The 23,352-nt window shown below is 37.9% G+C and overlaps 1 protein-coding gene across 3 annotated transcripts in view; it reads left to right on the top strand.

Annotated features, from left to right (window-relative positions):
- Positions 1–23,054, top strand: part of EEA1 (early endosome antigen 1) — a 62,533-nt gene extending 39,479 nt beyond the window's left edge. For all 3 annotated transcript variants that reach the window (XM_069000002.1, XM_069000008.1, XM_069000011.1), the window contains 17 exons: positions 175–294; positions 416–619; positions 1,287–1,487; positions 1,694–1,807; positions 3,033–3,188; positions 4,953–5,092; positions 5,639–5,969; positions 7,448–7,549; positions 8,623–8,817; positions 10,034–10,216; positions 16,266–16,451; positions 16,869–17,000; positions 18,779–18,964; positions 19,274–19,512; positions 20,986–21,106; positions 21,454–21,552; positions 22,642–23,054. In XM_069000002.1, the coding sequence (XP_068856103.1) occupies positions 175–294; positions 416–619; positions 1,287–1,487; positions 1,694–1,807; positions 3,033–3,188; positions 4,953–5,092; positions 5,639–5,969; positions 7,448–7,549; positions 8,623–8,817; positions 10,034–10,216; positions 16,266–16,451; positions 16,869–17,000; positions 18,779–18,964; positions 19,274–19,512; positions 20,986–21,106; positions 21,454–21,552; positions 22,642–22,764 (2,832 nt within the window). In that variant the 3' untranslated portion in view covers positions 22,765–23,054. The remainder of the gene's footprint in view (positions 1–174; positions 295–415; positions 620–1,286; positions 1,488–1,693; positions 1,808–3,032; positions 3,189–4,952; positions 5,093–5,638; positions 5,970–7,447; positions 7,550–8,622; positions 8,818–10,033; positions 10,217–16,265; positions 16,452–16,868; positions 17,001–18,778; positions 18,965–19,273; positions 19,513–20,985; positions 21,107–21,453; positions 21,553–22,641) is intronic.
- Positions 23,055–23,352: the final 298 nt, after the last annotated feature.

The raw sequence follows: 23,352 nt of genomic DNA, 5'->3' as shown, positions 1-23,352 counted from the left end.
ATTTTGAACATTTAGCTAGCATTACAGATTTTTGTTTTTATACAAGTTTTCAAAAATCCATGTTTACACTAAAATCTTTCAGGGTCAGCATTGAGTACAATTGGCATGCTGAGTGGTGCTTTTTCCACTCATTAGTCTGGTTTGTTTGGTATTTGGTTTTGTTTTTTTTTTCAGCTAAAGGAAAAAGCAGCAAATTCCACAGAATTGCAACATCAATTAGAAAAGGCAAAGCAGCAGCACCAGGAGCAGCAGACGCTTCAGCAAAATACAACAGCAAAGCTGCGAGAAGCCCAGGTAACATAGTTGGGTATCCTCATGTGAAAGTGTGTTTCAGGATTTCATTATGCTAGATACTTTTTTTAGGCCCATCTTTTAAGGTCCTTGTAATTAAGGACACTACTATGGTCTTTTCTAGAATGATCTGGAGCAAGTACTACGACAAATTGGAGATAAGGACCAAAAAATTCAAAATCTTGAGGCTTTACTTCAAAAAAGCAAGGACAACATCTCTCTGCTGGAAAAGGAAAGAGAGGACTTATATGCAAAAATTCAAGCTGGTGAAGGAGAAACTGCAGTTCTTAACCAGCTACAAGAAAAAAACCATGCATTACAAATACAGGTAAGAACTTCGAGATCTGTTTATTTTAGTTTGTTCTTGTTATTGAATCTTGTTTCCTTTTTTTTATATCTCATCAGATATGACACTAATCTTTTCTATACTGTTCTGTTTCTTTAATATTTACTTTAAAGATCTTACGGTAAATTTCACAGGACTTGTGTTCTGGTGACTTCCATGCTATCAGCATAGGGAAAGGAATTCCTGGATGTTTCATTTGTACATATGCTAGTAATATGTGCTTATAAATAGTTAAATTACATAACTATATAACTATAACAATATATATGTAGATGTATATATATATTTATAAAAAAATAAAATTATAATATAACTATATATATTATATGTATTTGTCTCACTCATTTTAAAGAGAGGTTTAATTCCTGCTTTCAACACCAAAATTCAGTTTAGCCTGCATCTGTTGTCTCCTTAGTATTTTGTTTCTGTTACATTAAGGCCAAATTGACAATTCCCTTTTGTTTCTATTTTCAGCTGGTAACCTATTTAAGCTCTAGTGTTGCGTACAATACAGCTTTACTGTAATAGTTCAGGAAAAGAAATGTGATAGCATTGAGTCTCCAGAGCCATAATAAGACACTAAAATTAAGTTTTACTTCCTTAGACATGCTGTTCTAGCCTTCTCACATTCTTCTTTTTTCCACTGCAGGTAACTCAGCTGACAGAGAAGCTGAAGAATCAATCAGAAAGTCATAAACAAGCCCAAGAGAATTTGCATGAACAAGTGCAGGAACAAAAGGCACACCTAAGAGCTGCTCAAGATCGTGTGCTTTCCCTGGAAGCAAACATCACTGAATTAACCAGTCAGTTAAATGAAAGTAAAGAGAAAGTGTCACAGCTTGATGTGCAGGTAATGGATCTCTGTATTTTATGGTGATGAAAAATTCTGGTTGTGATTTCCCATTTGGAAAAAAGGTGCATTTTTCCTACAAGGAGATACATACACTAACACATGAATACTTCTGATTTTACTATTAAACTTACTGGTGACTATAAAAGAATTAGAATGAGCTACGGTAAAACAGGTGTTTTAGTGAAATACAATTGGTCTTTCAGGTAAAAGCAAAGACTGAATTGCTACTTTCAGCAGAAGCATCAAAAGCTGCTCAGAGAGCGGATCTGCAGAACCATCTGGACACTGCCCAGCATGCACTGCAAGATAAACAACAGGTATTAAGCGACATAAAAAGTTTCTGTGTTATCTAGAAACTGCTTAAAAGCCTAAGAATAGTCAGTTTACAAACTCAGTAAACATATGAATATGCACTGGGAAATGATCATTTAGGCTATTTTAACTATGTGATATGCATGCATTTCCTTTTACTGTTATCTGGAGCAGATATATTTTGCAGTGCAAGGAATTTACTTGGAAGTCCACTCCTTGCTGTAGGGTTATCATTCAGAATCTAAGCTTTCTTTAGGTATTCTGGAGGTATTACTCAGTTCCTGTGTGTATGCTATGAAGAAAAGATTGTAGAATGCACTCAGTAGAAGCAAAAACTCTTGACTTTTATTGCTGACTCAGATAAATTTCCAATCAGCTGCCACTATTCAGAAGTAATTCTCTGTGTGCCAGCTGACATAAAAATTCAAAAGACTGGTGATAAAATTACATGTTTTTTTAATTTGCTTTAATCCTACGGAAGCATTTTACCATCTGTTGAATCAAACGTTTGCATTGTTAAAATCAGTGCTGCTGTGGTCTTCATGGAAACATCCAGCAGATGTTAATATAGCACCATTTTGTAGGGTGGGAATGTAATTAGTTGCTGTAAAAAGGAGGCAACTTTTTGCAGCCATAAAACAATTAATAAATAACTAAGTACATCAGCTTGCTTGGAGAGCAGTGAGCTTTGATGTAGCTGTCATAGTGGTTACTAGATGAATGTGTTCATCTCTCTTGGAGAATTTATTTGTTTTGTGTTGAACAAAATGTTTTGAAATCGTCTCTGATATGTGGAGAACTGAACATTTCCATGTTATTGGCTTTCCTCTTTGGTTGTTGATTTCATGGCAAACAAAGACATCAAAAATTTTATCTAGGTTTTGTAATGTTATTTTCTAGTTACTGCTGTGCTAACTTGAGGGGCCAGTGCCTTTATTACCTACAGTTCCTCTTCTGTTTACGAATTGAAACACCTTTGTTAACGTTTAGCCCAGAGCCTGCAAGGTTTGAGAGAATATTGAGGCTTTAAAATTTTTTTTTCAGTGAAACAGAGGGAATTTGTGCACCTGTTTGTGTTTCCCCTTTCAATTTCCTGCCCCTCAGAATAAAAAACAAACATTATTTTCCTTTTTAATTTGAGCACATTAGATCATTTAAAGCATATATGACATTAGTAATTTTTTGAAGTTATTTAAAAAGTAACAACCCTTGTATTTTTGTTTTACCCAGGAGTTAAATAAGGTCAGCGCTCAGTTGGATCAGGTTACAGCTAAGCTGAATGACAAGCAGGAATACTGTACTCAGCTGGAAGCCAATCTTAAAGAGTACAAAGAAAAATGCCTTTCTTTAGAGCAAAAAAATGAAGAGCTAGAGGGACAGCTTAAGGTTTGTATTTAACACAGTATCTGAACTTACAGAAACTGATCTCTGTTCTAAGGTAGCATGTGGTAAAAGCTGTGCTCAAATTATGAGGGAAGGATTATACCAATATTGCCTTTGTGGGTTTTCTTCCTCACTAATGTTTCCTAATTCACCATTTAATCCTGTTCTCTTCTTCCATGCTAGTATATCACATTAAGAAGACAGGCCTATGACATTGTCCCTATACTGTCTTTTTCCTGTATGTGTGCTTCTCCCAACCTCTGCGCTACCTGGAAGTTGTTACGTGAGGGAACATGAATATGTCCCAAAACTAGAGTTTTCAAGTTCAAACTTAAACACTTTACAAGTGGTAGCAGGGCATATGTGTTACACTGGTTAGCCCTGTTTAACACTGCCTGTCTGGTTTAATTTATTTCCTAAGCCCTTCAGTAGGCTTTATAGCAATATTTATTTATCACTCTTTCATCTCTTAGCTTGATCTGGGGTTTTGCATTCCAGTACTGAAATCAGTTTTTATTTTAAAGTGCACATAATGCTGGCAGAGGGTTTGCTGAACTTTTTGGTGTTTTGATACACTAGTATTTTCAGTTTAGCATATGGATTAGTCCTAATGCTTGAGAGCTTTAAAATTTGGGCTTTGACCTTTGTTCAATATTTGTTAAAAATTCTTGGTAGTCAAAATTTGTAACAGACAAAAGCATATGATACAGGGATCATGGGAGCAATGCAGAACTGATTTTGCAGTGTTGTCTGTCTGTTTTGAGGCAGGTTAGTAGTCTTTATGCTCAAGATTGAGTTGGGTGTTTTTCCTAGCTTATGTGCTCTTTAGAAGAGAACGAAGATTGTTTTCCCTGTGTGAAATTTTAAATCCAATGCTATTAAAAAATAAAGCTGTCATGCATTTCTTTATCAGCATAATTATTTTTTTCTTCCATCTCTTCTTTTGAACAGTTTTTTTTTTCTGCCTACTTTGATTTGTGTTTTTTATTTTTCATTCTTTTGCTGAAGTTCCATAAGTTGCCAGTAGACAAAAATGCTTGGGAGGAATACAGAGCTTGCTTGAGTATGATTTTATGAGTTTCCTGGTAGCTGAAGTGTGAAACTGAGCAGGATTGTTGGTGCTGTCAACAGGAAGGCAATTCTATGTAAAATCTTGGCATCTTCACCATTCTTTGAGATTATTCCAGCTGAATGTGTGGCAATTAAAAAAGTAGAAAAAAAATTAGAAAACAAAAAGCCCTCAGGAATTTTTTTGGAGAAACTTGGCCACTTTATTTTATGGCCACTGTGTGAAAGCAGAAGTGCCTGTAAAACAGCCAGTATGCTGAAGTGTTTAAACAGTGCCCACTTCCTGAAGGCTCCTGTGTTCTTTATAGTCCATATGAGTGAAAAAGTACCTTTGGAAAAAAACAGAAGAAAAATCTTTCCAGGTGAGCATAGAATTTATTCCCAGCTGTAGTTTGTGTCTTTGCTTTTACTGTAAAACTTTTTAACTATTACTTTGCAGTAAAATGCTGGCTTGGCCTTTAATTTAAAGATGATTTTAGAATGTTTTACCAAAACAGTTCTGGAGGAGCAGGTGATTAGCAGGAACTAAATAATGAAAGATGAATAGCAAAGTAATGAAACAGGTAGATGATGTGTGAGAGCTGTGACTGCTTCCTAAAGTTATTGCTACTCACAGACTAGATGACTTTGCATTTTATTGCTATTTTTGTTTTGTTGGTTGTGTTCTGATGGCTCTATCTTTTTATTTTTCTCTCTCAGAAATTTGAAGGTGACATTCTTGATGCTAAAGCAAGTAAAGACCAAGCTCTTCAGGAGTTACAGCAACAGCGAAATCAGTCTACAGAATTAGACCTTCGAATAGCAGAGCTCAGTAAACAACTTGAAACAGCAAGAGAAGCGTATGCATTTCCTGTGTTACAGTACTTTTCAAAGTCAGACATAAAACTGGAGCAGTTTGGAATAGAGTTGAAATTTTCTGCTTCTCTCCTGTGATTTCATGAAGTCATAAACAAGAGCTGTGTCCCCTCTGCTACAAGAACTGTGCTGTATCCTACCTGTTGTCTTTCACTCCATCTGCCATGTTGTCTCATGGGAATCACTGACTGCTCTGATTCACTACACTTCTTCAGTTTATTCACTGTGCTTGTTGTCAGCTAAATATTGGAGCAGTTTGATATAGTGAGGTCCATCTTTAAATATCCATAGCTCTGTAACCTTTTTCAAATACAAATTTGTAATTTTTGTATAAGCAGCAAAGGGGTAGTTTCATTATAGTTGATGAAGAAAGAACCATCTCAAAACTAGTTTCTAGAGTTGCTGTTTTGTCTTAACTAGAGGATTAAGAGGGTAATGCCCATGGATAAAAATAGGGGCATTTAAGGACACAAAAGAACCTCTGAAAAATAACTTTTAAAAAGGTACGTTTTATCTTTTTGTATTTGCAGGATGTCTAATGCTCAATTGGATTTGCAGAAGAAATCTGAGGCCCTTGACCAAGCAAATGAACAAATTTCAAAGCAGGAGGCAGAAAAGGCCAGTCTCAAACAAAACCTTGAGAAATCAAATCAAGATACAAGTAAACAGCTTAAGGAACTTGACTGTAAAATGCAAGCAGCCACATCAGAGCTGCAACAAGTGAAATTAGAGAAGGATACTCTGTTAAAGGACCTTACAGATGCCAAAGAAAAGCTCTCAAAAAGCTCTGAATCCTTCAAGAAAAGAAAGGAAGAATTAGAAAAAGAAATTAAAAAAGGAAAAGCAGCTATGGCAGAAATGGTTAGTAGATTCTTTAATTAGGCATTAAGTTTGGTGTATTTACAGTCTGATAAAATGACTTTGCTTTCTGTTTGCAAACAGTGTACATACGATGACAATGCATGAAAATTAGTTACTATAAGAAAAACCAAATCGTGATTTTTCGCAGGTCACACATGTTTCCCACCTTAAATTTTTGCCTGAATATTTACAGTAGTAAACATCAGTCATATCACATAACAGGATCCTTTCTTCTTGCTGCATGCCTTTAACACAGTGAAGAAACCAAATGGAGACAAGTGGTGAAACAATTTGATGCGAAAGGTCCCCCTTTTAAAAAATACATCAGCTGTATTATAACAACACAAAGTTATAGAACCTTTGGTAAAATGCTGTTGTGTTTAAGAAGTTATTTTTCTGAGGCCATTTTAATTTCTTTTTTGAAGTCTTCGTATATAGAATTTCCTGTGCACTTGTCTGGACATGCTGGAAAGCTGCATACTGCAGGCAGAGACAGTAACATCATCTGTCATTTGGGAAATGCCTAGCTTAAGGTATTATTGGAGTACTAGAACTATTTGAGTGTCAGAAGGGTCTTGCAAGTGGCAGTATAACAAGTGCTTGACCACCAGAGCAACCTATTATGGTAAAGAAAGTAAACTATTACTAGAGTTAAAATATACTTTTTTCTTACCTCTTCTGCCTTGGTGATATGAATGGGCACTATATGAATACATATAGCTCAGTTTTATAGATACAGTTGTTGTGACATCCTTGTCTCAGATGTGGCAAGGGGTGTCTTTCTCATGCCCTTTCATCTTACACATCACCGTTTTCCAGAACCCATTCAGAGCTGCTTTTATTCTGATCTAAAAAAAAATCTGCTCCTAGTTCAAAAGAACATTTTCTTTTACTCATTCCCCTTCTAAAGAAAAACTCTTTCCTTCCTTTTCTTAGTTACTGCTGTTTAAAGATATGGTTCTCCTAAAAACTTGAAGGATTTTCTCCCCAATTTAGACTTAAAGATAGTAGTCCAGATTCTGCTTCTAGTTCTGTAGTCTTTTGGAGGCTTTCCACTATCTTAAATACATAGTATTTGGGCTTAACATACAGTTGCATATGCATGGAGGTCTGCAAATGTACTTGTTTGTAAGTTTTAGAACATGAAGGAATTTTAGATCCTGAGGAGACCAATGAGCCTACTACTTCAGCAAGAAGAAGGGCTGCTAACCACAGCTTTAAACTAGGAGACTATCCGTAATCAGAAAAACTCTGGCACCTGGCTGAGTTTATTAGTACAGGGCATCAGATGTGTTCAGCTTAGATTTGCCACTTTAAGTTTTGAGAGGTTTTGAGCTGAAAATGTCTGCAGTTGAGAAGGTAAGATTTTGCATTGAAAATGAAAGCGTTATTTTTTAAGGATTTGTAGATCCTGCAAAAATACTCGGTACTTGGTCTTAGAAGCTAACAGGAATATTTCCTTGTCTTATGTTTTTTAGGAAAAATCTTGCCAAGAATTAAAACACCAACTTCAGATACAAACAGAGTCTGTAGCTAAAGAGAGGAATGAATTGAAAAACTCATTGGAAAAAAAGGAGGGGGTAAGTTGTCCACTTAGTTTCAAAAGTCTCAAAACCAGTAATAATAAATGTTTAAAAGATTGGTTTTCAGTCTCACCTTCTGGGACTGATGAGGGATAAAGATGTTTCAGTTCTCAAATTGTAACCTATCTTTGGCACTGAAATAAGGTGATGCTAAAACTTTTGCAGAGGGTAATATGAAGCTTTAGAATATAGGTTTTAGTCTTAGTTTTCTGTGCCCCACATACCTTAGCAGGGGATTTTAGCCCTTCGGGTTTTTTCATTAGTGAACCAGTTACTTGGTACCACTGTGTCCCCATTTTCTTTTGTACTTCCATACAATAAAAGTTGTCATTTCATATCCTTAGATCTATTTTATTCTCAGGCTTATTCAGTATGTTCTCAGTGTAGTTGACAGGACATTTTCAGCTATCCTTCAAGGACTGAATTGCTTTTTCAAACTTGTATAAATCACTTGGTTGTGACTACATAAGGACCAAATGTACTTCTTTTTCAAAGATGAGCATTCAGACCATGCAGTGCAGCTGGCAGCCTGAAGGACATGTCTGCTTTCATGGATTTCTTTACCCAAGGCATCTTCTGTTCCCTAAAGGAATCTGAAAAAATTTGATCAGTGGACATAGTGTGATAGGCAGTGAGGGACACTTACTATCTGAAAGACATTTGGGGGTGTGCAGGTGTGATGGTAATTGGTCTGTGACTATTGCTGCTACTTCCCTGGCTCCTCACTCAGCTGAAGTGCTGTGGTGCTCAGTGGAAAGTGCAGAAGGATGAGCTTGGTATATGCTGCAGTTGGCAGCAGGAGATCCCACACCACTGCTGGTATAAGCAAAGTTGCCTGATCTTAATTTAGAATGGGTAAAAAAGACTGCTGTTGATCTCTAGGTAGTAAATTTGGAATAACAGATTATTTTAATGTGTTATGGTAGTTCTTAAAATCTGCTTGCCACTGTTCAGCCACGTAACTCTGAAATAGCAGTGGCACTGTGGGATGGTCTGATTCTGTGAACAGCATGTACGAATGGTGATTTAAATTTAAATTATATACAGTTATTTAATATTTTTGAATATAGATTTCTAAGCAGTTGTCTATAGACCTTGATTCAGCAAGAGCACAAGTACTGGAAATCCAGGGTCTTCTGAAGGACAAAGAAAAAAGTGAGCAACATCTCCAGGGAAAGCTGAGAGAGTTAAAGGAATCTTTTGAGCAGAAGAAAAAACATAGTGAGACACTTCAAGCTGAATTAAAAACTGCCCTTTTAGAAAAGGTAAGACTGTCCTTTCTTACTCTTACAGGAAGATGAATGTAAATTCCTCTGATAAATACTGAAGCTTTTATGTCAATAACTTTGTGATAAACTCTGTTTGCTGTAGTCTTGTTGGAAATGATAAGGTCAGGATATGGTGGTGAGGTCTTCAGATGCTGTTGGAGATATAAACAACAACATCAACAGCAATAATGAAAAGAACCAGTGCTGTAATACGAATTCCATAGGAATTGAAATTTAGTAAAGGGAAAAAATAGGCTAGATTGAATGTGGGTTTTTTGCTTCAGGAGCAAGGCAAGAGCTGCCATTTTCTTGTAAAGCAGTAGAATTTCATGAGAGTATTTTTAGACAAACTCTGTGGTGTTTTAAAATGTCCATGGCAGTTTTAAACCAAGTCTTCTCATATTATACCAAAAGAATTTATCTGAGTGACAGTATTAAACTCATAAACCATAATGGAAAGAGTTCAAATGTCTTACAACATTAGGGAATGTTGTGCTGTGTGCCATGCACTGTTAAATGTGGCTCCAGCTTTGGCTGCCCAATGCTACATGGTCATATTTGTGCTTTAGACAGCCTGTGGAAACATTAGATTTTGGTGCCGTGGTTTAACCCAGCCATCAACTCAGCAGCACAGAGCGGCTCGGTGACTGGGGAAGACAAACACCATCCCTCCAAACTCCCTCCCCTTCTTCTTCGGCCAGCTTCATATGCTGAGCGTGATGTCATATGGTATGGAATATCCCTTTGGTCAGTGGGATCAGCTGTCCTGGCTGTGCCCTCTCCAGATTCTTGTTGATGGGGCGGTGTGAGAAGCAGGAAAGGCCTTGGCTCTGTGTGAGCGCTGCTAAGCAGTAGCTAAAACATCCCTGTGACAACAACACTGTTCCCACCACAAATCCAAATCCAAAATACAGCCCCCATACTAACTCCTATGAAGAAAATTCTACCTCAGCCAAAACCAGCACACTTGGAAACATTATTCCAATTTTTAATATTTGGTCTTAATGTGTTTCACTTAGTATTTTGTCATGAATTGAATTTTGTTGTTAAATTAGTTATAAAACCTTACTGTAAAATCACAAATATCAGGTTACTGAACTGCTATTTCGTAAGAGGAACAAAATTCTTGCAGTAGAAATGCATTTTATTGAAATGCTTAAGCTAACTTTACTGTGTGTAACTTTAACTGGAACTTTCTATGCCTATGTTTCAGGCAGAGCTGGAGAATAAACTACAACAGCAGTCTATTTTGTCAGCACAGGAACTTAAAGCAGAGAAAGGCAAGCTAGCAGACTTACAGAAGGCCCATGATAAACATAAAGAAAACATGGAGAAGCTGCAGCTGGATCTTTATGGGAAAGAGTCTGAGCTGCTGGCAACCAGGCAAGACCTTAAGGTACTTGCAGTCATTTTAATGTCATATGTGACTTAGTAGATGTTAATATCCATTTTGAAGACCAAGAAACAATGCAGGAACTGTATAAGTAAAAAAAAGTCTCTTCTGCTATATATAGAATTTAGTGCTGTTAAATCCCTTCCCTTGAGACAAAGGATATTCTGAAACTAATTTAAAGCCAAACGTATTTGCCAGTTTACCTGAAATACCCTTGCATTTCTGCAGCAGCAAAGTGAAAGGTGATGTAGTTTTATATTCATTAAAGAGTTATTTTTTTAATGTTGCTTTTTCTTGTTATACTGTAGCTTTCAACTAATTTTAATAGTGTAGCTAATTAGGGCAAGGTCTGCTAGCATGTGAGTAACTGCTATCTTCTGGATGATTTAACTAAAATATTCCTGGCTTATGGTAGATGTTGAGAGATGTCAAACTTACAGAAACAGTAGGCTTATGGACCTACCTGGAATACAGTTTAGTCCTTGAAGTTTTTGCTATTCCTAAACTGAAGTTACCTGGTTTTGTATTAGTGTGCAGTGCCTTCAAAGAGGTATTGCTGAGAGCTGAGCCAGTCAGCAAAGGTGTTTTTTGGCTTTTTTTTATAACCCTCTGCTTCGTGTCAGTACTAAGCCAATGCTTCAGTTAGTCCTGGGACATACTGTGCTGCACAGACTGGCTGTCTGCTGGCAAGATTTGTAGCTTAGGCACTTTTCACTCCAGATAAATCCCACTGCAGGTTTGTCTGTGTCCAGCGCTGTTGCTCTAGGCTCTTCTGAAGTTTATGGAGAGGAATAGATGCTTTGGGGAGACAGATCATCTGATCTGCTTTAGATGTCAGCTTCTGTTTGCTTTGTTATGTATAAAGGGAGCTTGTGGTGACTGCTTAGATTTCATTGTTCCCTGCTTTGATTTCATCGTTCCCTTTCCCCCAAAGGTGGGCCTTTCAATCCCACCACTGAAACCCTTAAAGGTCTTGTGGCTGTTTCACACTGGCCCATATGAGCTTTGGAACTCTAGCCAAACTCCATGCTCAGGTTATTTTAAGAAATAGAGAAATACCTCTTTTACAGTTGCAGGAGACTTACTCCTCCTCTGTAGTACTAAATTACCTGCCATATTTCCCTGCAGGTTATTGAAGCTTTACTTTCAGTGCAGCATGGTTGAATTGCTACATTAAATTGTGGAGAACTTCTGCATGATTAATAAGCAGTGGTGGCTTAAGCATATTCTTTCTTCCAGTCTGTTACTATTGCACATATACATCTATGAGTTTATTTCCTGCAATGCATTTAAATCACCTTTTGGTAATGCAGTGGCCTGTAGAAGCATTGGATGTGTTCAGTAACTTGGGGGTTTTTTGGTATAATTTTCATTAAAGTATCGCTTGTTGCAAAATAGCTGTGAATAAGTATTATTATTAGAGCAGTTTGATGACCTCTAGTTCTGGCAAGTATAAAATAGGACAGGAAGCGTCTCACATGTATTTAGACCCAATGGGGATGGTAGCAAGAGAGAGAGAACTCTATGCAAAAAGATAAAATAAGGTGATGGCAATGGGGAAACAAGATTTTTAAGGTGAGCAGTCAGGTAACTTGATTTATTATGTAAGTTTCTGCGGAGCCTAGAGAGACTGAAGAAGATTGGGGTCCTAAATACTTGTCTTGGTTTTTGAGACAAAACTTCAGGAGGAAACACTCCTGAGTGAGTGTCTCCTCCAAAGGGAAAAGCACCTCCCCTTTTCCTCCGTCAATGAGACAAATGGGTCACAAAGGGTGGAAGTGGGAAAAAGAAATCAAACTGTTTATTAACACACAAACAAAACAGGGTAGAACAGGATGGAAAAAATCCCTCAAAATACAACAAATTCCCGGAGAGGGAACAGACACGTGGGCTTGGACCAGCCGGGGCCGCCCCCGCAGGCTCCCCGGACCGGCGAGGAGGGAAGGGAAGGCAGTGAGGCAAGGGGAAGGAAAGGGAAAAAAGAACAAGAACCCAACAGAAGCTTTTCCCAGCTAGCTGGAACACAAAGGAAACCAAAAAGCAGCACAGCGCTCCCGGCGCACTCCTTCCCGAGCCCCTGAGCCGTGGGGCTGAGCCGCTGAACTGCCCCGCACTCGGTCCCGTGGCTCCGGCCCCCGGGTCCATCCTAAAGAAACAGCGTCCTTGGCCATTGAGCGGACGGTTAAGGAACAAAGCAGCTTCATTACATCACCCCAGGACAGTACTGAAGTGCTGTACCAATTTGGAGCCCATTTGCTTGATTTAAAAATTTTATAAAAAACATGTATTAATTAGGGTTAGTGAGGTCTGATTGACACCATTTTTTTTTTTCCCGGAAGATGTAGAAGAGGGAAAAAGTGGGGAGCTGATCCTTAATCATGGCTGTGCTACCTCAGTGCAACATTAAACTAAAGAAGCAGTGATAGCTTGTCTTAGAAGACCACAAAAGAAAAGCACATTCAGACACTCTCCGAGTGACAGTGTTAGTCTTGAGAGCTGAATATCAAAATGCCACTCAAGTCAGAAGAACTTTATAGTAGCCTTTCAGAGCCTATTCAAAATGAGTTGTCTGCATGATGTTTTGCCTTGGGCAAGTTACTTTTTTAAAAGTAGCTCATTTGAGCCAGAGCTGTGTGTTTTGCTTAAAGTTTGGAACCAAAGCCAATGGTTAGGCTGAGCTTTAGATTGGCCTTAATCTTCTTAGTAGACAGTGGTAGAAGTTTTTAAAACTGGTCTGTATGTAGAGTCAGCTTGGGTGTCTTTCAGTGCAGGATTTTCAGCAGAGATATGAACTCCCTGCACAGCAGTGTTGAGTCAAGCAGTGTCAGAAGCCCAGCATTGTCCGGAACAGGCATGGCCAGGCCATATCGTGGCATCCGAGCAATGCTAGAGTTAAAAGGGAAAACTGAAACATCCTCGCGTGATGTGGCACCACGCTGTTGGGGGGGCCAAGGTTCCAGGCGTGAGGATGGATCACGAGAGGCTGTGTGGGTGACGTGTAAGGTAGTTCCTGGGAGGGCATGGCGGGAGCTGGGCTGTACACAGAGCACCATCTGCTGGCATTTGTCGGGAATATCACTGCTGGGATCGATGGCTCCTCCCTGGCTGGGAGGCGGAGGTGGCACTGAGAAGGGAGCGAACGCTTCGGGGCGGTTTGCGGTTGGAGATCCAGCGCTGCCTGAGCCAGAGCTGCAGAGCAGAGCGCTGCTCTCCGCAGGGCCATCGGCACCGCGGAGCCCGAGCTTCTGGGTCCGCAGCAGGGCACCCGAGCCGTGTTGCTGTGGCCAGATGCAAACCGTGAAGCTCTGAGTCCTGTAAACTAAAGGAGTGTTGTAATAAAAAAAAAAAAAAAACCAACAATAAATAATAAAATTGGAACTAGGAATGTAGTTATAATTTTATGGATACTATTTGCTGCAAATTTACTTTGGTTTAAAAATGTCTCTAACAGTAACTTCACACACATTTTTGTCTTTGTGACTGGAAAAAGAGGGTAGGATTTGAGTGCTTGTTAAAGCTGTGTTTTTTGATAACAAAGGATATATATAATTAAAAAAGAGTACCACCAAATAATTTTTGTATATACACACCTATTTATACAAATATCTGTTTGTGTATATATATTCATACTTTTTTTTTGTGAAAAAGGCATTTTTTATATAGAAGAGTTAATAAAAATGTTCAAACTGTAATTTTTTCCTTGATTTTGACTTAGTGTGAGGACACTTTCTGTGAATCTGATCTCCTGAGCTCTGCCAAGTGTTCTTGAGTTTTGGCATTCGTGCTTTTTGTAGTCAGTCCTGGTTTCTTCTGTTTTTTCAAAAGAATGTTTCTTTGTCTCCAATGTTGGCATTGCTGCCAGCATGTATTCAGTGAATGTTCTGGAACAAAATTCATGCTTGCCAGACCTCAGTTCTGTAAGTCAGGAGCCTAAGTTGCATATAGTCAGTCTAACTCTTTTTTTTAGGGAGTGAAGAGAGATCAGGTTAGCATCTGTGAATAATTTAATGTTGGTCCTTGTGGACTGGGATCAGGGAGCACACAGACTCACATGCTTGTTTGTGCACTTCATGTAGGTGGAATGAATCTGGGTCCCACCACCCTGCTAGGACCAGTTGTGATGTTGGCACAACGATTTGCACTGGCACAGGCCAGGCTGTAGTGAATCAAACTGTAATTTTCAAATATCTGTATTTATTTAAACTCTGTACCAGTCAACCTAGCATTCTTCTTTATTTACAAAAATGAGTACTGATTGACCTCTTTTGTTCTGTACCTGTTCCTTGTCTTAGTCTCAGTATAGACACAGGGAGATAACCTGTACAGTGCAGAGATTTTGTGGGGTGGATTGAGAGAGAAGTACCCCACTGTATATGGGTGTCACTATCTACTTCATCAAATTTCATTATCTGATGCTAGAAAATTTGATGTAACTACATTTCTTCTACTGGAAACAAATGTGAATAAAAGCTGTGGCTTTATTATGCTTCTTTCTAAAACTGCAGAGACTGTTGGGTTTTCCTGTGAAGATCTTATATGATGCTGCTAGACTTCCTGTCCTTCTTCAGTGTTAGGAAAATATGGTATTCCACTGAACACAATGGAGCAGAGGGGGATAATTTTACTTTCTGAAATGCCCACCCTGCTGAAACCTTGAAAACTGCTAAAGCACCTCCTATTTTGCTTACAAAAAATTCTGAGTCAACCCCTTTCAAAATGCTAAGTAGTAAACTCTAATATCTCAGAAAGCAAATAAAGTAATTTATTTGAAAATTAATTTTAAAAGCCATCGTGAGCTTTTTAAGAGTCATGGGGATTGTTGAAAATGCTGTTGAATCAGCAGTGTTCCATCACTGCTGTTTCAAATTAAGTCGGTCTCTACAAGCAAAATACTTCAGATATTACAAAGGAGGGTCATGAGGCATCAGAAATGAATTAGCTTTTAAATCAACATGGGAGTGACTAAAGCATATGCATAATTGAATGAAGGGAAAATTCTGCTTAGATTTCCTTTTAAAACCACTAACCTTCAACAAGAGGTTTAATATTTAAGCAAGAGCTTCAAAAAGAATTGAGTTTGTCTTGAAAAATGTTGAAATCCTTACTGCCGCACTGAAGGCAATAAACTTATTACTAATAAAAAATCTCAGCTCATCTTCTGTATCATAGCATCAAAAATTTCCATAAAATTCCAGTATTTTGAAGAAGTGGATGAGTTTGGTTGTTTTTTTTTCTTGTGGGTTCCAAGTGGAACTAGTCTTTACCTAAGGTAGAAGGTTTAAAAAAGTAACCTCCAGAACACTAACTCAAAAAGACCCCCGAAGTTTGACTTTGCTGTGAGCAAACAGAATGAGCTTTGGCTTTGGGTGCAAGTTTTGGATTGTTTCTTGGGATTTTGTGACCTGTTTCAGAGAGATAAATCAAAGTTTTTTTTCTAGCTAATGGTGAGAGTTAGAGGCAAGAGAAGAGGAAAATGAAATCATCTGCAGCTTTTGAATGGAAGTTTAAACTTAATGTTTAAAATGCTTGTGCAGTAGAAACTGTGAAACATTTTCTCTTGATATTAGCATTTTTATCTTATACATTTCACTTCAGAATTTTAAGAAATTTTACAGTTGTTCTAGCACTAATTTTATTAAGTTATTGATAAAAAATAGCACTGAATTATTTTTGAACTCTTCAAAGTATAGCTTCACTGGTTCTTAAGTAACAGAAGTCTAGAGTTATAGAACTGTTGATTTGCCTAGATAAAATAAATTTGTGTGAGCAAATTCAAGTTCATTCTCTTTTTGTCAGTTTTTATTTTCTGCCCTTCTGCATGTTTTCACCTTTTGTCTGTGTAAGGATGCAAGCTGGAATATGTACAGTAAGGTTTTGTTTCTGGAAATTACTTTGTAAACTAGAAGTTTCTGTAGTTATGCTCTGTCAACATTTGAAGCTAAATGTTACCCTCTAGGTAGAAATTTTTCTACTTGGAAAATGTTTAACTGGCTGTTTAGTATTTGAAGCTTTTATACTGGCAGATAACTTGCAGAACTCTCTTTTTAATTAGTCCACAGAAGAAAAACTTGCTCTAGCTCAAGAAGAATTAGTTTCCAGCAGGAATCGAATTGCTAGCAATAATCAACAGATTCAGGAACTGAAGAAAGCTAAGTCTACACTGGAGCAGGATGCATCAAGGAAAGAACAGCAGCTGGGTGAGAAGACCAAAATGGTACAAGATCTTCAGAATGACAGGGTAAATGCCTCTGCCTTTTGAAATCTCCACACAGTCACATCTACCCCATGCAGGCACCTTTTATTATTTTCTATTACATCTCTAATTTGAGAGCATAACAATGCCAGTTTTACTGAACCTCTGGTAAAAAGACTTAAAAAAGAGACAGTTGTAGTGAATTTGGTTCAAAATATGCTGCTAATTTGTTCTAGACAGGTTTGTGGCTAGACAGATGGGAAAACATTAGTTTTAAATCTAAAACTGCAATCATGCTGCTAATTGCATTACAAACTGTGGATAGGTATATGGCAGTTGTTTCCCCATAATTACAAAGCCACCAAGCAGTTTTTGGACCCTGGATGTTTTTTGATTGGTTGGGTTTTTTATTTTGTGAACTTGGAAGAAGTAACTTTTCTAGCACTTTTATTTCTCTTCAAGATTTTGAAAGAAAAAGATTTGGCTAATGAAAAATGTAAAACGGCAGAGCTCCAGGAAATAAGGACTAGACTTGAAAAAGAAAGTGCCAAGCTGGGTGAAGAGCTTAGAGCCTGCAAGCAAGAATTTGAGAAGGTATTGAGACAAGCTGAGTCTTCTTCATGTGTTTGGTTATCTGATGAGAAATATGTGCCTACTCAGTAGATGTTATCTGGAATGGCTTTGCAAAGATGGTTACTGTAAATATTGGTATTACAGGTAAGGGAACCAAAGCCCAGATTTTGTTGAGCTTCCTCAGCAATGATGTCTTGATTGGTGATGATCCTTGAGTACCAGGGCCTAGTGAGCCAGGTGGGCTGCATAACTTGTCTTGGCTTCAGGATGGGTTGTATGTCCCAGCTTTTCTTTAGTTCCACTGTAAATTCACTCTGCACACCCCTGCTTGACTCTTCTGCAATGGAAGGCTGTCCAAAAGAGTCACGATGGTGAACTTTTCCAGATATTCTAGGCACATCTCGGGCATCTCAGGCATGCGTGGTAGAGTTGAAACTCCCTTAGTGTTGTTTAATAAAATGTCTTAAAAAGTCACAGTTGGGGAAGAAACAATGTCAGGCACCTCATAAAAGACAAACTCTTTTCCAAAATCATAACAATCAGTTGAGCTCCCTAAAGGGTAAAAGTTGGGAGGCTTTAATGAAATAATTTTTAGTCTTCAGTAAAACTAACTGTTTCTTGTCAAACTCTATATATTCTGTTTTTTAGGCTCTATAAAAACAAACATTCCTAAAAGGCTGTAGTTTGTGTTTTCCATAATGAACTACTAGCAGTTATATTTGCATCTGTTAAGCACACTTAGTTTAAATTGTTGTGCAAGTATAAATACAGGTACAATTCCTTATACACTAATAAGAAAATAACATGAGAACTTATGACCTTCAGATGTTCTTTCGTTCTCCATTGTTTAGGAAATGGTCTGTAATTTTTAGGTATAAGTCTGTACTTTGTTTCTCTTAGGCAATCTGTGCTTGGGGAAAGGTATTCTAATTCTTGTTCCTAAAATCTCTATTCTAAAGAATAAAATTTGTAAAGATGTAAAAGGTGTGCACACCAGTGTCAGCTTAATAGTAATTTCTTGATCTCTTTACAAGCCATCAGGCTGAAAGTCTCCAAAGACTTAAATTCTGTTTCCCATCTCCTAGCAAGGAATGGATGTATACCTATCTGTAGGGCATCCTCGTGTTCTGAGGATATGTTCTCTTCACTGTCCTTGGTTTGGTTTTAACTTGTATTCTGAATTTTTGTTTATGCAAAAATGGTTCACCCCTATTAGTCTGTTAGTACCTACATGCTTGGCTGTGTAATTTTAAAGAAAGTGATTTCTATAAATTAAACTAACTATTCTACTTGAGTTCAGTTACAGAAGAACAAGTAAAGCCATTATTTATGTCATCCCATTGCTTAAAACAGAGAGTAATTTTTTATACATTTAAGACTAATAGAAACTAACTTTCATCCATAAGCATTCAGTTTTAGATTGTCATTACAAAGGTTTTGACCTCATTATTGCAACCAGAGAACAATGTGAAGTAAATTTTAGAACAGTACCTAGAAAATGACAATGGATGCATCTTTTCAAGGAACTGTAGAAAACAATTCAACAGATCTTCCTCTCTACTTAGCAGAAACATGCATTAAAATAATTTTTAAAATTAAATGTTGATCATAGTATAAGTTTAAAATCTTTGATCATGAAAATCACTGATGCTTTGCGCTATAAAATCATCCTTTCTCCCAGTGATAAAACTAAAAATTGTTGCTGTCCTCTCCTAAGAAAGGATTACAGTCTTTTTGAATTTAAATCCATTTACACTTTCAGTGTTGCTACTTTAACTTTGAACTCTGTATCCTAACAGGAGGTGGCAAATCTCAAGGATGCAAACCAGCTATTGATTCAACAGAAATTAGAACTGCAGGGCAAAGTAGATAATACAAATTCAACTCTGGAACAGGAGAAACAAAAACATCAAGCTGTCAAAGATCAGCTGGAAAAGAGAGAAGAGGAGCTGAAGAAAGAATGTGCTGAAATTGAAGCCAAACTGGTTAGTATGTTAGAGAGTATGAGACTGCTGTTTTGTGAACATGCCTTTGGATTCTTCTCTTTGGGACAGAAAAGAAGCAATGGGTTGAGTTTAGTTTCACTTTACATGAGTTTCTGAATGATGAGATCAAAAATCTTTGAGGCATTTAATGGTATACGAAAATTCAGTGAGGTGACAGCCTTGTCTAGTAGAGTTTGTTGATTAAAAGTAGTGATTCTGTTACGGTAAGATTCTTTGCCTCAATTAAATATAAGGAATAGACAGAGAATGCTTGGAAACTTGTTTTTCATTTTTCCATTGTTTTCATAGCACACAGAGAAAAAAGACAAAGAAGAAGAAAAACGGAAACATGAGGAAGAGGAGACCAAGCTCACTATGCAGGTCACAGTCCTGAATGAAAACCTGGCTACCATGAAGAAAGAGTGGCAAAGCAGTCAAAGACGAGTGAGTGAACTGGAGAAACAGACAGATGATTTACGTGGGGACAATGCTGTCTTGGAAGCAACAGTCCAGAATAATCAGGATGAGAGAAGAGCATTGCTGGAGAGGTAAGCTGTGGCCATGATGATATGGAAGTGTAGTTTGAGAAATGAAACGAAATGAAATGAAATGAGAATGAAAACTTGTTTGATTCAGGATTCTCTATTCATGCTTTGTTTAAATCCGTATTTGTTCTTAGTGCCTGGGCTGTGGGTGTAGTTTCCAGAATGCAACCTTCTGTCATCCCTGCCAAAGCACAGCAAGGGGTTTTGGGAACCAGCTGTGCTCTTTGTGATCATTCTGTAGAAAACAAGGCAGGCTTGTCAGGATCTTTACTTATCACCCAAGCCACAGCTCTGTGCTTGCTCTCAAAGATTTATGTCCATCTGTAAGAGCCTTCTAAATCCACTGGGCTCCTCTGAGATTTCAGGTATATAGGCTGTGGCTTCTCATCTGTTTTGTGAACCTTGTGAGGCCTGGCAGAGAGAACTTCTTTTACCTGAGCTAACTGTCCTTCTCCTTTACTCTGAGGCTCCCATGCCTTGATTCAGTTGGAATAGTTGCAATAGTCATCCAGAAGCCTGGAAAAGACCCCTTAAGTAACATAGAATTTGCATAGGAACTCCCAGGTGTGCCCACTACTCCGTGTTAGGAGACTGAATATGTAATTGGATTATATAGACTAAATTTCAGAAAGGAGGCATTTTCTTCCTCCTGAAAACCTGCAGTCTTATTTTCTCCAGTCTTGCTGTTGTCTCTACAATATATCTAAGTCTTTGGTAAGCAGAGTGCTTTTCCTTCAGGCAGCAGGAGGCCTTGCAAGGCAGCAGGAGCTACCTGAATGCGGTGATTTCCAGGGTAAAAGAAACACCTGTGAAACTGGAAGCTTTCTTTGTCCTAATTTCCTGACATGTTTGGTGAAGGCAGAGGGGAAACCTTTTGTTGGTACTGTCAAGTTTGGTGATTTGACTTTTGAGCAGTAGACCTTGGGAAAGGATGGGATCAGTTCAAGTGAGATCCTCTTTCTTTGGCAATCCCTTGCTGTACTGTGTTGAACTCATGCAGTAGCTGTTTACATCTTGGCAGCAAAATACCCTTTGAAATTTGGCTTTCAGCAAATAACTGAATTTCAGCTGATGGGAGGTGGCCTTGCTAGAAGAAGAAGGTTCCTTTTCTGCTCTGTTGTCTGACCTCATCTGCAGCAGCTGGTTTGTGAGAGTGTCCTGTTGCACAGGGCTTGCTGTTATCAGGGCAGCCCCTGTTATCAGGGCTTGCTGTTGAGGGACTGCATTCAGCATTGTCCCTGGTTTGGGGAGTAACTCCAGGTAAGCTGCAGATACTTAGGAGTAATGCCAGTATAATCTTTAACTGTTTGTTACAACAGAATGTTTTCCTAGTCAAGGCATCCAAGAACTTTTCAGAGCAAGGATTTTTTGGGCTGGATTTTATGCAGGTAGCTTCTCAGACTGACAGCTGGCCCAAAGGACACACAGTGTACATTGTCTTAAATGCTTTGAGCTGACTATTTATTATTTTACCAGGTGTATAAAAAGTGAGGGGGAAATTGAAAAGCTTCAAGCCAAACTTGTAGAAATGAAGAAAAAGCTGGACAATACAACTGCTGCAATGCAGGAACTTGGCCGAGAAAACCAGTCATTACAGGTATAATTTGATTTGAAGCTATGAAACCTGTTGATTCTCTGTTTGGAACCTTAGGAGAATTTAAAATTTGTGTCAGATTGGTGGTGGGTTGCCTTTTAGGGTCAATTAAGGTGTTATGTTTGTGGTGTGTGAGGGTCATTCTTCAGTTTGTGTGTCATTAAATCTGCTTATAGTTTTGAAGCTTGGAAGGTTTCCTCTCTAAACAAACATAAGCCCTGAGTATCATGACAGAATTGGTGCTTTTATTCTGCAGTGGGTAGTGCATGCTGTGGAAATAGAGGATATTAGGGGGAATTAGACATGCATTTTTTAAAAAGCCTGATGCTTTTTTTACATCTTCTATATAGATCAAACACACCCAAGCTCTCAACAGGAAGTGGGCAGAAGACAATGAGGTACAGAATTGTATGGCCTGTGGAAAAGGCTTTTCGGTGACAGTAAGAAGGGTAGGTGTGTTCTACTCTGTGTCTGATTTTCTATTTTTATTGTTTTCAAACTCTTAGATGGGATACAGACTTCAGAAAATAGTGCTGTGATTCTCAAGACATCTCAGAATATGCAGTTATTGTTTGCAGTGCCTTAACACATTAAAAATAAGGGCTGCGGAGCTTACTTTATTCATGGTTCTTTTTCCATTTTGACAGCATCAGCTTATAAACAGTGTTAAAATGCTTCATTTAAACAGTGTTTAAATGCTTTCAATTTTGCAAGCAGGCAAAATTACACTGTTGTAAGCATATTTACAGAAAATATATTTATAACCAGTCCAAACTAGATTTATGGGTATAAAAGGAATGTAAATTGGTTGAAATTAGGTATGTGTGAAAATATGAGGCATCACCATGATCTGGTGCTTTGTGACTCTACATTTCTAAACACCAGCTAGACATGGAACAGAAAAAACAACTGGATGTGTTTTAGGTCTGTAGTCAGACCTTGGTTGTAAAAACAGCTGTGGTCAGCTAAGATGTTAGCATCAATTGGCAGGGTCTGCCCTTCATCCAGAGATGAGCACCCTCCAACAAATGACTTGGCAATGAAGTAGATGAGGGATATTTGTGAGGTTCGTTTTTGCAGAGCTTCCTGACTTGGTCTTGGGTGATTCCCCCTGGCCTGCACTATTTTAGTGATGTTCTTTGGGTAGTCTTTGAGCAAAGGCTCCTGGATCCTTTGATTCAAGGATACTTCTCAATGTGAAAGCAGGTAGTTACATGTAAGAAGAATGTATTTCACGTGATCAGAACAAGTTCAAGAGAACAAATTTAAGAGGATGAACTTAACCATCTCGTTTCTGAAACTGGTATATTCTCTTGACTCAGTGAAGCACTTCTGAATGTTTTCTTCATTTATCCTTTAGAAATGATTTACTCATATGACCTTCTCTGTGCTATGTAACTGCTACTTAAAAACTAAAATTAACTTTTGGAATGTGACAGCTGATTTGGCTGAAAGTTGACTTAACATGATAGTGATCTCTCTTAGTGATCACTGCTTTGCCACCAATGTTTAGCATGTATGTTTCTTCTCTTCTGCAGCATCACTGTAGACAGTGTGGGAATATCTTTTGTGCCGAGTGCTCAGCAAAGAATGCCTTAACTCCTTCTTCCAAGAAGCCTGTCCGAGTCTGTGATACTTGCTTTAATGACTTGCAAGGATAACTGGCTATCGTGAGTGACAAAGAAATGTTACACTAAAATTTACTATTTCTGTTGATGCACTTCATTCAGCACTCAGACTACTATTCAGTTTGGACAATGATTGTAACACTTGGCAAAATCTAGTATATTTTAAAATGTTTATTGATACCAAGCAAAACTATTGTATTTTTTTGTGAGACATGGGCTCAGATCATCCATAGCTTACTGACATTAATCATGGAAAGAGCTTTTATGTCTAGATTAGAAATACCCAGTTATTTGTAAATAAAGTTTAAACAGAGGAGTAACAATGTATTTTTTTATCTTTTATTTTTTTGTTCAAGAGAAACAGCATTTATGTGATATTGAAGTTTATTCTTGTTTCCTTCAAAGAAAAAGGAAGATGCAAAAAATTGTGAGGATTTTATGTATCGAATGTTGCTGTAAAAACATAACTAATTGTCGCATTTGATTGCGTATCTGATGTTCTTTATAACCCCCTGTGATTTTGTTTTTTCTCTGTCTCTCTGGTTCTTGCATTTTCTCTGTAAAGTTTGAACTCTACAGTGAGGGTAATGGCTGGACTCAACTTCAACTCAGTTTTATTTG

The sequence above is a fragment of the Aphelocoma coerulescens genome, chromosome 1A (assembly GCF_041296385.1).
Source record: "Aphelocoma coerulescens isolate FSJ_1873_10779 chromosome 1A, UR_Acoe_1.0, whole genome shotgun sequence".
In the NCBI taxonomy this organism is placed as follows: domain Eukaryota; kingdom Metazoa; phylum Chordata; class Aves; order Passeriformes; family Corvidae; genus Aphelocoma; species Aphelocoma coerulescens.
The sequence above is the reverse complement of the archived record's forward strand: the minus strand, read 5'-3'. Positions and strand labels throughout refer to the sequence as shown.